Source organism: Morus notabilis, unplaced genomic scaffold (genome assembly GCF_000414095.1).
Source record: "Morus notabilis unplaced genomic scaffold, ASM41409v2 Scaffold329, whole genome shotgun sequence".
NCBI classification, from domain to species: Eukaryota; Viridiplantae; Streptophyta; class Magnoliopsida; order Rosales; family Moraceae; genus Morus; species Morus notabilis.
In genome coordinates, this window is record NW_010358084.1 from 1,298,174 (window position 1) to 1,314,966 (window position 16,793).

The 16,793-nt window shown below is 32.9% G+C and overlaps 2 protein-coding genes across 2 annotated transcripts; both read left to right on the plus strand.

Moving 5' to 3' along the window:
- Positions 1 to 12,159: 12,159 nt before the first annotated feature.
- Positions 12,160 to 13,584, plus strand: LOC21409980 (stress-response A/B barrel domain-containing protein UP3). Its single transcript, XM_010091824.2, has 2 exons — positions 12,160 to 13,050; positions 13,526 to 13,584. The coding sequence occupies exon 1, from the start codon at positions 12,335 to 12,337 to the stop codon at positions 12,980 to 12,982; it is 648 nt and encodes a 215-aa protein (XP_010090126.1). The 5' UTR covers positions 12,160 to 12,334; the 3' UTR covers positions 12,983 to 13,050; positions 13,526 to 13,584.
- A 1,732-nt stretch (positions 13,585 to 15,316) lies between these two features.
- LOC21409981 (stress-response A/B barrel domain-containing protein UP3) lies at positions 15,317 to 16,430 on the plus strand. Its single transcript, XM_010091825.2, has one exon. The coding sequence runs from the start codon at positions 15,381 to 15,383 to the stop codon at positions 16,191 to 16,193; it is 813 nt and encodes a 270-aa protein (XP_010090127.2). The 5' UTR covers positions 15,317 to 15,380; the 3' UTR covers positions 16,194 to 16,430.
- Positions 16,431 to 16,793: the final 363 nt, after the last annotated feature.

A 16,793-nucleotide genomic window follows, 5' to 3' on the forward strand; every position in this document is an offset into this window, starting at 1 on the left:
ACTTGGAAATAGACAAAGGAATTCTCAAACTAGATCTCATGTTTTTTTGTTTTTTTTCTTTTTTCATATTAAGTGGAGTTTCCATGAGAACCACTCTAATTAGTAAGTGTTAATTTAAAAAATTAAAACAAACTCCTGCTCTTAATTCGCTTATAAATGTTTTATCTTAATATAATTAATAGTCATCCTCGTGTTATTTCACGTTTTCTCAATATATATGCTAAGTTAAATTAGGAAAAGTAATCTTCTAGATCTACATGATTTTATTGAGTATTATGATGAACATGCAGAATAACAAATCAATTTATTCTTAACAATATAAAAGTACTCAATTTATTATTTTTTTAATGAATGACAATAGTTGTATACGGTTATTTTAGTTTATTTCTGTCTCATTCAACTTCTGCTAAGGTTCAAGCAAAATAAAATAAAAAAAAATCTGCTAAGGACAGGACAAAATTCTTATTTCTTTTTTATTATTTTATTTCCTTCTATTTCAGTTACTGTAAAAATGGACATAGGCCCGTTCACTTTGCTAATTCGAGTTTAAAATTTGAGTTTTTTTATAGTAAAAAGCTCTCACAAATAATCACATTTAACTTTTTTACTACAGTAAAAAGCTCTCACATAAAATCACATCTCAACTCGAATTCTAAACTCAAATCAGCGAAGTGAACGGGGCAGCCTAAGAATAATAAATAAACACAAATATAATCTAATTATTATAAGAAACTATGGTCTCGTTCATTTCACCGATTTGAATTTTCAATTCTAAGTTTTTACAGTAAAAGCTCTCAGAAAATGTCACATTTAACTTTTTCTACTACAGTGAAAAACTCTCATAAAATGTCACATCTCAGCTCGAATTGAAAACTCAAATCTGCGAAGTGAACAAGACCTACAACTATACAATGACATTGATGCCAATATGATATTTATTCAGTCGACGTGTTTATATTAAAGTATTTAAAAACCTGGGACAGATTAATTATACTGTGGTTGACATTTATCTACATCTGCGGCCATATTAGTGATGTAATTAAGACAATCCATTTGGAATTGTTGCTTTCACATATAATATTGGACGCAGACAATATGCCATTTCGCTTTCCAGATATTTTTCTTTCTTGGTTTTGGAGAGAAAAGAAACACATAAAACTAGAGGGGGGAAAAAAACAGGAAGAAGAAAAATAAGAAATACACTAACAGAAAAGAAAAAGAAAATATACTTCATCCGTGCACGATACGCACAGCTAATGTCTTGTTGTTTGTATTTTCTTAATAAAACCACTATTTAAATTCCCAATGATTTCAATGATTATCTGTAATCTCCCCTGTTGGTTTTCTTAATGGGAGACAATCAGACGGCAAATTCTTCAGTTCCCATTATTCACATCAGCTTTATGAATAATTTATATTGGTTGACTACATAAAATTTCCCTGATGTTTCCTATAATAATAATAATAATAAATAATAATAATAATAATAATAATAATAATATCTCTCTAATGCTTTAGAATTATCATTTCACTACTATCGGTCGTCTTTTTTTTTTTTTTTTTAAAGAAAGAAAAATTATATTACAAATATATCATTTTTTTTAGTGAGAAATTTATTTCTCTATTTCCAAAAAGAATTATCATTTCACTCCACTCTGCAATCTTTTTCTTTTAAATTATTATATTTCAAAGATGATTTAGTGGTAAATTCATTCATGAGTACTTCACTTTTAAAGTGTAGAGTTTAAGTTTTAAATTAACGGTTTTCACTCATAGCGAAAAGAATATTCTTACTATAAAATTTTCCTTATTTATTATAAAGAAACAAATATTACAAAATAAATAAAAAGAAAGGAAAAAAAATCACATTAGAAAGATACAAAAATCTACGCTCAAATAGGAAAAACTCTCAAAATTGTGAAGAAGATAAGAATAAAAAATATGAAAAGAAAAGGTGAAGAATATGACCGGCTAGAAAGACGTCATCATCTCGATTTGTGTGTTCAAAGTTTGAGAATAATTTACTAAACCAGGATTAATTTAGAGGTAATTATATTAAAAACCCTAAACAATAATCATTCATTAATGGATAAAAAAAATAATAAATAAATTTAAATATCCTTAAAATAATTGGAAACTTGACACCGTAGTCCGCGTGCATGTTCATTATGGACGTGCGTACGGTAAAAAATATATAAAACTTACCCTTCGTTTAACATTGCAAATAATAATATTGAACATAGGACTACCAACACATTCTTTTTTGAGAAAATATAAAATCATACTTGACTATTTTTTAATTACTAATTTTATCTTTTGAAAATTACAAATTATAGGAAATATATACTATTTGTATCTTTTGAAAAATATAAATAATTGGACAAATATAATATGTTGTATATACAGTTATTTTCATTAAAATTTCCTTTATTCTTTGTGCGAACTTGTTTTGAGTGTTTCGTTTGGGCATTAAACTCAGAATTATAAATTTCACATGGATAAAGAACTTTAGTTAGAGCAGTAATCTTTGAAAAAGTGTTAATTAGAAAATAGAATTTCAAAAGGACAAAAAAAAACTAATATAAGATAAATATTTTCTTGTACATAGCTCTTCAAAAAATGATGAACTACTTTAAAATGCTTTCAGCTTTTCAGATATATAAAAATATATATGATGTATTTAGAAGGTATCAACTGAGATAATGTATTTAGGAAGAGAAATAGAAAAACAGTGAATTAAATGGGCTTTTATATAATTTGATCGAATTGCATATGATAATAGCAATGTCTTAGTCTTTTTTATAATTAAATTCTCTCTCTAAATTAACGACCTTCTCAATGTTCAAATTTTAAACAATTGTCTCTCTTTTTTCTCTTGATTTTTAAATTTTTGTTTTTTTTTTCTCTTGATTTTTTTAGGGATAAAATCAATTGGTACCCTGTGTTATATCAAAACATGCTCTTGGTACCTTGATTTTTTAATAATATTAAAACGGTACATTAACGTTTTTAAAAACATGTTCTTAGTACCCTGGAGTTAATTTTTGAGACATATAATGTCTAAACTACCCTTTTTATTAATTAGATAGAAATCAATATTTTTAAAAAAACTGAAAATATTTTAAAATAATAAAATATTTATAAGAAAACAACCAAATAAAAAAGTTCATGATCTTTTTTCTATATTTATTAGTTTTTAGTTCATTAAATAGAATGGTAGTAAGGTCATTTTATGTCTCAAAAATCAATTTCAGATTACAAAGAAGATGTTTTTAAAAATATTGGAATACCTTTTTAATATTATTAAAAAAACACAGAATACTAACAGCATATTTCGTTATAACACGAGCAGCACAACAAAATCATTTTATCCCTTTTTTTATCCTCACCCTCTCTCTCGTAATACTATCTTTTATCACACATCTCTAATATCACATTCTCTCTATCTTCTATATTTACCTCTTTTTTTTCTCATTCTCTCTTGATTTTTTTACCTACCCACATCTCTTTAATTTTTTTTCCCTTTTCATTTTCTATTTTTTCCCCTCAAACTCTCTTGAACCTTTCTCCTATAATTTTTATATGTTTTCTAGCAAATATTTTGTGCCATTAAAAAGAGGTATGCAAAAATGAGGAATAAGAAATAACAGTTAGAAAATTTTCATGTTCACAGGAACATTTTTAGGCAAATTAAGAATATAGAGAAAATTATGGAATGACCACTAACTCACTTCTTTATGAATTATTCCCCTCCCAAATAAATTATATAAAGAGACAAATGATAGCATAAATCTTTTAGTATTCGAGAAAGAATGATGGGGGTATGTTTCTTGATTTTCATACGATAAGTTTGAAAGTTAATTCGATTAGGGGAGAGGAAAATAACATATTTAGTAGGAGTAATTAAACTTAATATCATAATTGGGGAAAAGATTAGCATAAGAATGTAAATCACGTATTTTTATATATTAATAAAATATCGACAACATTTTCAAGAAAAAAAAATATATATCGACAACACCTTCACAAATATACCTAGAACCCTAATTTCATATTATTCTCTCTCCTCCATCTCTCATCGTACTCTCTCTCTTCCTCGATCTCCGTGGCTCTTTCTCTCCTACATCTCTCACTCTCTCTCCACCGTCGATGGGCTCCGTTCATCAATGACGATGATGTCCAGAGGCCATATCGCACCCCTCCCCAACATCGTGGCTAATCTGCCTTAACACGAGATCTCAAAGTAGTAGACGAAGAAGATGACCAGGCTTTTTTGAAATTTCAAATTTTATTTTAAAAATATGATATTTATTTCATTGTCGAAAAATTACTTCTATTAAGTACTATAATTTAGTTTCTAATAAAGAGACGAAATCAAAAGAACGTCGAAAAAAAACAAAGAAAAAAAGAAAAAAAAAAAGAATAATAAAAAGCACACAGCCAGTTACAAAAACAAACACAATTCCCAAACTTATATCTGACACTCATTACATTAAGAATGAACTACATAGACGAGGAAAAATTATTCTTCCTACTAGCATCCTTAACTTATTATATATAGAAAGATATGAAATCTAACAGTGGTGCGTAATTTTAAACCATTAAATTACTTAATTATGATGTGATTTTTTATTTATTTATAAATCTGTGATAAAATTAAAAGAAAAAATCCTTAGCCAAGAAATCAAAGAGCTGGTCCTAGTACAAAGCGAAAAAAAAAAAAAAAAAAAACAGGTCCTAGAGTGTATTGTATTTTCATGCGCGAGCTCAAAGCAATGAGGTCAAGATGGTGGTGGGGTAGTTGTTTGTTGTTGTAAGGTACACTAGCTAATGAGACTAAGGAGACGTTTGGTTCATGGATTAGAATCATGTGATTAGAACTATTTTCGATTTACGTGTATTTTTTGTGAGAGAAAACACTGTAGCGAACCATGAACCATGATTTAAATCATGGTTTGAATCCTCCAACCAAACATAATCTAAGGGATTGTTTAGTTGGGGGATTCGTACCCCGATTTCAATCATAGTTCATGATTCGCTACAATGTTTTCTCTCACAAAAAATACACGTAAATAAAAAATGGTTCTAATCTTATGATTCTAATCTATGAACCAAACGTCCCCTAAATAAGGCATAATGTTGACTATTTTTGGATGATGTATTGAGCGCATCGATCAATTCACCAACATCTTTTGCTCTTCGGAGGTTTCGTCTCTGATGGTATGGCAAATCTGATAATATCAGAAACGTCGTGTTTGGTGGTTTTGTTTGGCTATGCATGTCGTACATGAGCATTGACTCGGCAGTACGTCGATTGTGCTTTTCCATCATTTACTACTGTTATGGTCAAATTTCGTTTCTCATATCCTACCGTACACGTGTCATCATGTGTCTCGAAGAATGAGATCAAATTATGAAATCATTAGCCAAAACAGGCTTCGAGCAATCGACAGCTCACGGGGTTCCAGTGTTGTCCAAATGATCAATCCAACTGCTCGCCACACAAGTAATCAAACAGACATGCCAGCTCAACATCTGAGAATTAAGTACGAAGATCTCATCTCTAACAAGAATATTCGGTATCAAATCAAGGGATCACTTTCAAAAAAATAAAGGGGAAAGTTAATCATCCCATATATGCTTGCTCCCTAAGCATCATCCCTATAAGAAAAGATTTCCTAAAAGATCATCAATCAAAAGTCAAACGAGAAACTACCCAAAGACTTATTTTCAGCCGCCAAGAGCCTATAAATGCATACCATAGGCATCTAAGACAAGAGTCACGCATTTCTACACACGCTTTCACCCTTACAAGCATATTTACTCTCTTTTTACTTACTTTTCAGTATTTTTCTCACACTGTTTCTCTTTGTATTCACAAAGAGCACCATTATAATCATCCTCTACAATCATAGTAAATCTACCAAAGACCTTACAGTGGATGTATTGTAGGTTATCATGGAAATCACTATAAAATCTTTGTGTCCTTATTTCCTATATTTTTTGCTCTTTAATTTCATTACTTACGCGACACTGACGCCGTCCTCCGAGTTCAATCATTTAACTTCTAACAAATTTAATTATAGATTTCACCCTCTACAATTGCTATCTTTTCTTGTTGTTTTGCTCGTTGATAGTCATTTCTCCTTGGAAGCTTTGTTATTGTTGTTGTTTTTTTTTTTTTTTAAATATTTTCTGTTTAATTTCTTTTGAGCTTATAATAACGTTTTTGTTTGTTTGTTATTTTCTATGTTTAGTTTGTTTTGAGCTTATAATAACGTTTCTTTTTACCGCCTCTTGCTGTGTGTTTTTCTATTTTGTTGTGTTTGGGGTCCCCTAATTTTTTTCTTGTGGCGTTTAATTTGGCCTTAATGTTATGGTCATTCAACATCAGTTGATCAGATATTTTGATTGTTTTAAATGGGCTTGGTCAAATAGCTTGATTTTTTAGTGTGCTTCTTTGAGAGACTTTTTCAAAGTTTGATACACATTATTTTCTTGAAACGTTCCATTCGAGTTTACAATTTGTTTATCCGCATTGTATTTTCAGAAGTGATAAACTATGTGGATGTTGAATTGTTTTTGTTGGAAAAAATGGCTTATTAAGCCATTTTAAAGGCCCATTTTGAGGCCCATGTTTGAAAGGGGCCCAATAGGTTTTGAGACGGGTCTCGATGGATTTGCGTTCTTCGTCACGAGGAGATCGAAATCAAGTATTCATACACTCAAAATGGATTTTGGGTGAATGAGAAATTGATGGTCTAAGTATGGTACTTGGAATGACATATGTAGAAGGAAAATTGCAAAAGTCCCACATTGGCTAGGAGTGAAGCCAATGAGGTGTTTATAAGTGATTGCACTTTGAAACCTAGGTAAGCATGTATACCAGAGAGGCTTTCTCACGCGCAGGGGGGGGGGTGCGAATCACGGGCCCGGCGGGTTTGGGGCCTAATGTGTGCGCCCGCGACCTGCGGACACGAATGCCGGACCGAAAAACCCGCTCCGCGCGAGCTTACTTTTGCGATTTTATTTTTGCTCTAGCCAAGACCTTCCAGCTTCCGTTTGGCATAAAACAATGATGGTTAAAGACCATAATGAGACCTTAATGGTGATCAATGGAGGCAAAACCGAATGTGGCCAGATTCACCATGGGAAATCAAAAAACGTTTTGGCTGTTTTTAATCACCATTATTCCGGGAATAAATCTGGGTTATTACACCATAATGTCTTGGTGTAACACCCAGATTTTGGAGCCTATATAAAGGCCAAAACTCCACATGATAGGAACACACTTTCTCACAATTCTCTTCTCCTTTTTCAGTTATCTCTCTCTCTTGGTTTGTTCCGGATTTTCTTGAGTAGTTCTTGTAGTTCGGTTTTGGTGATAGAGGAAAGATCAAGTTCTAGTTCGCCGGACGGTTTCGAAAGTGCATCGAGCTGCCGTCGTTGTCGTTGTATCCTGGGAGACGGACGTCCAACGTAACCTCAAGCACACGCCGGAGGGGACGAATCTGTTTTAAGGACAACGTGGTTCACGTGCCTCGACATTCATACAATTCCGTTTTCCGAATTCCATAGAAAGGTTGATTTCGGGTTGTAACAATTTTCATTATTTTGTTATTCCTTTATTTCCTGTTCTTCTTTGTATTTTCTATTATATTGTCTAACAGTTTTTTTATCCCATCAAATATATTTCCTCTTCTTGAATAAAAAAGAACCTTAATAAATAATAAAACTCATAAGCTATCTTAATTAGAGTTAACATTATTATTAATCATGATATCACAACACGATTTAAAAATTACACGAATTTCTGAATTAAGATGACGTTTGGTTGGAGGATTCAAACTATGTGATTCGAATCATTTTCGATTTACGTGTATTTTTTATGAGAAAAAATACTGTAACGAACTATGAATCATGATTCGAATCAGGGAACGAATCTCTCTACCAAACATTCTCCTTATTTCTAACTCGACAAACAAAGGTGAAAAAAAAAAAAAAAAAAAAAAAAAAAAACAGGAGCGTGGAGGAGAGGGAATTGGGGATGTGACGCCAGCCAACCTTTGCAGCTTTGCTTTATTTAGCCAGCGATTTACAGAACTATGCCTGCCATCTGGATTCTGGTCCTCAGATAGATTCTGGACTTCCTCTCTATTTGTTTGGCCTACCCGTACCCAATAAAATCGCATTATTGATTTGTCATTTGCCCTCTACAATCCAAAGCTGACCAATAAGATCCTCCTCATCAATGACCTTCCCATTTAGCAACAAGTATGCCGTATTTCATGTACCTTTCTTCTTTTTTCTCTATCCCCTCACTCGATCTAAAAGAAACTAAAACATTAAATACTCATAAAGTAGAAAGCTCCACTTCAGTTGGATTTTGTCAAACGTGAGTGTCAGGTATGTCATGCGTGAAATTAAATTCATTGTGAAGTATATTTGAAAGATTAGTAAGATGTACCAGAACTGTTCGCTTGGAAATCATACCTGTGCTAAACTTTTATAATCATAATAATTTACTCTATAATTAATTAAAGTATTTTATAAATAAGTGTGTTAACGTAAATTAATGAATACGTGTATGTATAATATCGGTTTATAATAAGATAAATAATTTAATTTTCGGAAATAGTAGAAAATATGCCAATATAAAAAGTTTAAGAAAGTATATAAGCCAACTTTTAGTTATAGAAATTAATAGGTCATAACTTGTCAAGTTATGGTTCATAACCATATAAGTTATTAACGAACTTGTCAAGTTATGGTTCATAGCCAGACAAATTATGGACAAAAACTGTAAATTATGGACAATAACTTGTCAAGTTATGGTTCATAACCAGACAAGTTATGGACGAAAACAGTAATTTAGCCTATTTATTAACTTATGTAAACTATTAACCTATTAATTTTAATTCATCTAAAGTCTTGACTTATTTTTCTCTTTCTCCATTTAATTTTTAATGTGTTTGAGGCGTTTAGACTCACTCTTTTTAAATATTTCATCAGCTTATCGGGCTAAAATTCTTCTCTTCCCACCTTTTTGGTTGAGGCCCAACTAGGCCCATTGCTTAATGTGGCAAAACAAAAACTGGAGGGGCAATTTTTGCGCCCCCTGCCGTGTACGGGGGTGTGCCCATGGGAGTGGAGAGAGGCAGAGGAGAGAAGAGTTCAAAACTCCTCCGAACTCTCTTGATTTTCTCAGCCTTCTTGAACAGATTCCGAACACCTAAACGATGTTATTACCGAATGGAGGAGGTAATCCTAAAATCATAAACTTTCTATATGCCTCAAAATCCATATGACAATGTATTTTTCGAATTTGATTGTTGTTTGATCTTATTTATGAGTATTGACAACCCATTATTTCTAGCAACCTGAACGAGGGGGAAAAAAAAAAAAAACTGAATTATAAATGAGCCCAAAGACAAAATTAAACAAGACTAGAAAAGGTGACACAAGTAAAACAGTGACTCATAATGTTTTTCCTTTGGAGAATTATAGCAAAGCAATGCAACTGGGAACTACACAAAATGGCACGTGCCTAAAAGCCTAAAATGACCTGCATTTTAGTAGTTGTTTGTGTCCTAAGGTCATTTTAGGCTTTTGATGGTCTAATCTGAAAATTCAAATCACACTTTTCAAATTTTTTATTTTAAATCATAAAAGTTTAAACCATCACATTCCGAACTCACTAGCCAAACAACGGATCCTCTGAGACAAGATATGTCTTGTTTAATATGATTCTTTAAGATCATGTGAAATAACTTTAATCAAAAAATCTGTTGAGCAAAAACCTTTATATCAAGTATATATGGATAGAGGATTTTTGTGGGTTCCCGTCACGGAACTGAGCAACTCTTCTTTTGCATATTTAAATTAGATTTTTAAAAAGTATTTAGAACGTGGAATGAGCTGTTTGATTTCTTGAGTTTGAATCTGGTATTACTTAATGGTATGATCTGAAAAAGGACTGATTCAGCCATGTTTATAAAGGAGTACTGATTCCTTCTTTCTTTCTTTTTTTTATTTTATTTTATAGAAAATATTGTTTATGCAATATAAGAGTAAACAATCGATAATACAAATCTTTTAGAAGGAAATATTCTAAAATAATGATAGTGGCTGAACAAATAATGGAGGAATTGAGAGATGTTTTCATTAACATCGTGCAGTATATATACAAAAAATACAACGCATATGGCAGACTAAGTCTAAGGCTTGGAAGCCGTGATCCCCTTTTTGTGGGATTTGAATTACACTAATTTGGAAGGTAAATAAAGAATGGAAACCGTAAATATACAGCTAATATAAGATATGTCCTAATAAATATAAGCAATCATAAAAATAAATAAATAAATAAATAAAGATAAATAAAGAAGTAGGGCTTGGAAGATTCACTAGAAATATCTCAAGATCCTTGTGGGCACGACCCTGTTAGAGGAGACGTTAGAAATGAATTCTACCCAGGAGGAGCAAATGGTTAGATAAAATGTGCTTTGCTGAAATTGCCTTCGATAGAGGGCCAACGTAAAATGCCGGAGTAATCTACTAGATTATCACTGGTAATCTATCTTTATGCAGTTGCAATCAATAATGACTATCGATTGTGATAAACCGGAGTAAAATACAAGATTACCACCGGTATTCCATCAAATTATATCGTCTTTTCACATTATGTTCGGGTTAAATAAGGCTAAATTGGGTTGGTAACAAAATATCAGATTAAATATACAATTATTAAACAACAAGATTTTACCCTGAACATATTGAATAAATACATATTTATTTTTTTTAGGGAAATATATATTTATTTACTGATGGAGTTTTTTTGGTACCTAATTACTTTTTTTTTTTATACCTAATTGCTTAACATGCTTCAATGGTTTTCAACATTTTTTTTAATATAATAAAGAAAACCTTTGGACCGTATCTTTCAAAATAAAAATAAAATGAAACAGCAGATAGACACACGAAGAAGCTTGATTCCTATCCACTTTCTCTCCTTCCAAACACAATTCCTTTCTTCACAATCTCAACTCTCAAAAGTACAATTTTTTATAATTAAATTACATGGTTGTCCCCCGAATTATAAATCATGTCACAAAATACCTTCCGAACTTCAATTTATAACATTCGTCCTCCGCAAACTTTAGAAGTTTACAAAGTACTACATGTCATTTTCTGTTAAAATGTAACAGAAAGGGAACATTTACAAGACTTTTAAAATTCAGGAGGATGGCTGTTACAAATTGAAGTTTGGGAGCATTTTGTTACACCTTATAGTCCAGAGAGCAACTGTCTAATTTGTCATCTTTTCTTTTTTAAAAAAATTAAAAGATAGGAAATGTGTTGAAGTAACAAGATCAATAGAGCATCAAGCACAACAAACAACAACATCGCTTAATTTACTTTATTTTTATTATATATACTAATTTATTTATTTTTATTGTTGTTTCTTAAAAACAACATATGATAATTAGGGGTGACAATTTGTGTTACGTGTCATGTTTTGATCATTTATTTTTAAATTTACGGTCAACCCGAATACAACCCGTGAGGCCGTGACATGAAATTTTTTAAAAACCGCAGCACAAACATGATACGATTACTTTACGAATTGACACGACACAAAAATGACCCGTGCACGAAAATTATTTACTTTTATTTAGTTTTTTACATATTAAAAATAACTTTTTCATAACACACTAAAATACAATAGCATCCATCAAAATTAATCAAATAATAGTACAAGATTTTGAGTTTAACTATCATGATATCACAAGTTGATAATAAAATCTAAAATATGTAATGAAAAATATCTATTTTTTAGTTTTTTATGAGTTTTATATCGTGTTCGAGTTAGGCGAGTCTAACTCAAAATTGACTCGTGTTTTTCGTGTTAATTTTATGTCGATCTAATTCTGACCTGAATATCTTTTTCTCAATCTTAACCCGCAAAGTTCTTATCATTTTCGAGTCGTATTATCATATTGTGACTCATATTACCGACCCTAGCAACAATCATCACGTTAAACGTCACGGTCAAGATCAATAGTAAATCAATCATCCGCTTTCCGTTATAACAAAGTGTTTAAAGTGTGATTTGGAACACAACTTTTAAACTTCAAATTGGATGAATTCACGTGAGTCTGATTTTCAGGTTTTAACCGGAATATTCGGTTTGGACTTGGTTTCAAACCGCGTGAAACAATGAGCTAATGGTGTAACTCTGCAACGCCTTGTATAAATCGTTCACCTCTCTAATTCAGCACCACCTAAAATCCCAGAACTCCATTTTCTTCCAACCAATCAACCAACCAACTCCATCATGTCTTCCTCTCAATCCCACACAATCGAACACCTCGTCCTCTTCAAGCTCAAGGACACCACAGAGCCGTCCGATGCCGCCGATCACAAATTCCTCAACCTAACCAACGGCCTGATCTCCCTCGACCAAGTCCTCCACATCACCGCCGTCCCGCTCCGCCGCATCCGATCCTCCTCCGCCCTCACCTTCACCCACATCCTCCACAGCCGCTTCCGCTCCAAACCCGACCTCGCTGCCTACGCTGTCCACCCGGCCCACCTCCGCGTCGTCAGGGAAAACGCGGCTCTCGTCGACGACATGTTAGCCGTCGATTGGGTCGCCGCCGACCTCACCGGCCCCACAACTCCGCCGCCGGGCTCCGCCGTGAGAGTGGCGCTTCTGAAATTAGGCGAAGGCTCGGGCGAAGAGAGGAAATCGGAGATTTTGGAGGCGATAAGAGGAATCAAGGACGAACTTGTTGGGATTAGTCAGTTCAGTTTTGGGAAGAATTTCTCGCCGGAGAGAGCCAAGGGGTTTTCGATAGCGTTTCTGGCTGTGTTTCCGAGTGCAACAGAAATGGAATCGGCGGATTCGAAGAAAGAGGAGAAGTTGAAAGAACTTGCGGAGAGCTTAATCGTGGTTGATTACGTTGTGCCGTCATCGGAGTAGCTATGTCTTTGGGTACCTGATTTTCCTGTGTGTTGTTCTCTCTTCTTTGAATGGGATGATGAATAAAAGTACGTAACTTACTGTACTTACCCAATGACTTTGTGTTATGTCTTCTGTCGTTTAGGGTTGTTCTTTGTCCAAAAAAATTCAAACAAAGTTTAACTTTATTTACATCTTCTTTTAAGTTTTATTTTTATTTATTTTTATTTAATTTTATTTAAATTACAATTTTAATTTAAATTATAATTTAAATTTAATTTAAAAATTATACTCAAATTACACTATAAAATAACAACCCAAATTTCATAAATAAATGCGGTATTATTCCCGCCGTTGCTGTGGTTATTTCGTCCTTAGCTTGTTTGTTTCTAATGACTGCATTTATTATAATGTGTTCTTTTTTTTTTCCTTCGATAAAGTACAAAACCTGCTATTTATAATTGTTCTATTGTTCCCTCCGTCACCGTGACCATTTCCGATTTCCTCTGCATGTTTCTAACAATTGCATTTATTTATTTTTTTTGAAATTTTTTTCTTCAACAGAGCACAAAATCTAGCCCAGGGGGGTTTGTAGTAGAAGGTATCAGGTTCAAAACTTAAGGTGTGTGCCAGAGAGCCTTTTAGGCATGTTTACTTTGCATTAAAGGAAAATGAAAAGTAATCAATGATTTTTTTTCATCTAATAATGTGTTTACTTATAAAATTAATAATAGAGATATAATGAGCCCTACACAATATAGGGAATGAGAAAAGAGAATATCAATCTTTACAACCCTTTTAGTACTGATTTTTTTTTATTAAATAGAATGAATGTTAAATTTATTTATCTACCCTCTTATGAATTATTAAACAATCAATGATTATTTAATTGTGTAAAAAGATATTTTAGTGATTACATTCATAAAATTATTATTCCTAATTTTAGTAAACTGTAAACATAAGAAAGAGAATGGGGTTGTTTCCCATTACACTATCTAATAATCAATTAAATACATGAAAGAGAATGAATGACCCTTAATTTTATTACTTTACTTTCCTTTTCAATCTCATTACCTTTCCTATTACATTCATTTACGGTTTAGTAAACACGCCCTTAATGTACAAAATCTACTATTATTTATTACAATTATTTTATTTTTGTATTAAAAAATTACATACAATGTCATCAAAATCAACAATTTTACATTTATGCTATGTACTCTCATTGTTTTTATATGTTCGGATATCTTCGCTCTGATATTTGAAATGTAATATTATTGAATATCAAATTTAATAAAAATAACAAGAAATTAAATGACATAAATGGCATTGGATTTTGTTAGCCTATGTAAAATTTTTGGATTAATTACAAAAATTTCTCCTAAATTATACTTCTTGTAACACTTTTTCTCATGATCTTTAAAATCTAACATCTATTACCCCTGAACAATGAAATGTTAAAAAAAAAACCCTTATTCGTTAAGTTTTAAACTGAAATTGACATTTAATTTGCTATATTTAGGATATTTTCATAATTCTATGGTTTAAACTTTAATTTGAAGTTAAACTAATTTTTTTTAAAAAATTCATAATTTTTTTAGTCTACCAGAAAAAATATAAAAATTTTAACATACATTTAATCAATAATGGATGCATCATAATTAAAAGTTCAAATTTAAATCAGTTTTGAAACTAAATTTTAAACTATAGAACTATCAAAATACTCAAAAATAACAAATTACACCTCAATTTTCCTTTAAAAAAACAACAGAGTGGGCTTTTTTGTTAACATTTTATTGTTAAGGGAGAACTAATGTTACGTTTCAAAGATTAAAAGGTAAAGTGTTACAAGGGGTATAGTTTAAGGGAAATTTTTGTAATTAATCCAACATTTTTTGTTTTTAACAAATTATGTCCAAGTTGGAAAAAAGAGACAAATACCTTTTAAAAGTGCACGAGTCTGATTTTTTTCTCTTAATTTTTATTAATGTCATTTTTTTCAAGTAACTATATTAGTTAAAAAAAGTATTAATTAAAAGTAAGGGATAAAAATTTAGACGTATGCACTCTATTCCACCATTTTCCCCCAATAAAATATAATTTTTTTTAAAAAATAGAAAATTTACCTTGAGAGTGTATGAATCTAGACATTTACCTCTTACTCTTAATAAATACTATTTTTTAGTGTAATTATTTAATAAAAATATTATAAATTAAAAGTAAATGACTCATACATTTATATTTTGGTAAGATTACCCAATATTTCATATTGTTTAGTAGTAATCGTTGGGCCAAGAACTTGGGTATTGAATGAAAACGGGCGCGGCCCATAATTCGATTCTGATCATCCCCTTGCTGCGATCACTATCAAACGACTAACCGCAGAGCCCCTTTAGCCTCCTCTCTCCTTATTCCGGATATGACGTCTCTGAGACTCAGAGCGACTGCATCTTTTCTCACTCGATTTTCTCTCCCTTTCTCTTCTCCCAAACACCCCCTCAACCCTTCTCTCTCCTTTAAACCCCACTCTAACACTCCGAACTTCTCCACCAAGATAACAATGTCATCGTCGCCGTCTCAAACCATCGAACACGTCGTCCTCTTCAAGGTCAAAGACGACACCGACCAATCCAAGGTCTCCACCATGATCGCCAGCCTCAACGGCCTGACTTCGCTCGACTCCGTCCTCCACCTCTCCGCCGGACCTGTCCTCCGCAACGGCTCGTCGTCTTTTGATTTCACTCACATCCTCCATAGCCGCTATAATTCCAAGGACGACCTAGCCTCCTACTCTCAGCACCCTAGCCACGTGAGCGTCGTCAAGGAATCTGTCCTTCCGATCATCGACGACATCATGGCCGTCGATTGGGTCGCCGACGACCTCCCGGGACCTGTTGCTCTCCCTCTCGGCTCCGCATTGCGGGTCAGCTTCCTCAAATTGAAGGAATCTGTGGGTGAAGGAGCAAAATCCGAGGTCTTGGAGGCGGTTAAGGGGGTTAAGAATAGTTTTAGCGGGATTGATCAGCTTTCGGTCGGGGAAAACTTCTCTCCGGGGAGAGCGAAGGGGTTTTCAATCGCGTCGCTGGCGGTTTTCACCGGTCCGAGCGAATTGGAAGCCGTGGATTCGGACCAGGAGTTGGTGAATTCGCACAAGGAGAAGGTTAGGGATTATTTGGAGAGCGTGGTCGTGGTTGATTATGTGGTGTCGTTGCCTCAACCCGCGAGTCTTTGAGCAAAGCATTCGCGTGGTGAAGGGAAATTGTAATAATACAGCTAAGCTACTGGGTTCGAGGTGACTTTTTCTTGAATCAACGTTGTTTTGATGCTTTGGTTGTTTGATTAAAACTGTCTGTAGACTGTGGTGTGACTTTGTGAATGAAAATCAATGTATTTTCTCTTTATATCGTATTATGTTTTGTGTGCATTTCTTTTCTATTAAGTTATAAGCTTTTGAGACTGCCCGTTGAAACAGCTTGGTCAATTGGTTTGACCATTCTGTTGAAAGACGAAAGTACTAAACTTTATGAGGAGTGAGTACCTAGTACCTACCAAACATGGGATGGTAGCGAATATATAGAAACTATTTTCGTTTTGTTTTGTTTTTTCTTTGACTCTTGTTCTGCTTGGTCATGCGGTTCTCTGCATTACTTTAAATGACTATTCGCAACGACGATAAAGTTTTCGAACCCTATAAAACGTTCATGCAGTAAGAGGAAGGGTTGATCAATTGTATATTCAAAGTTCTGTCTAGGGAAGGAAACTGAAAGATGTAAAACGCAAAATGCCAACATGACTTAGGGAGAGATTTCTACCCCTCTTAATATATATATAT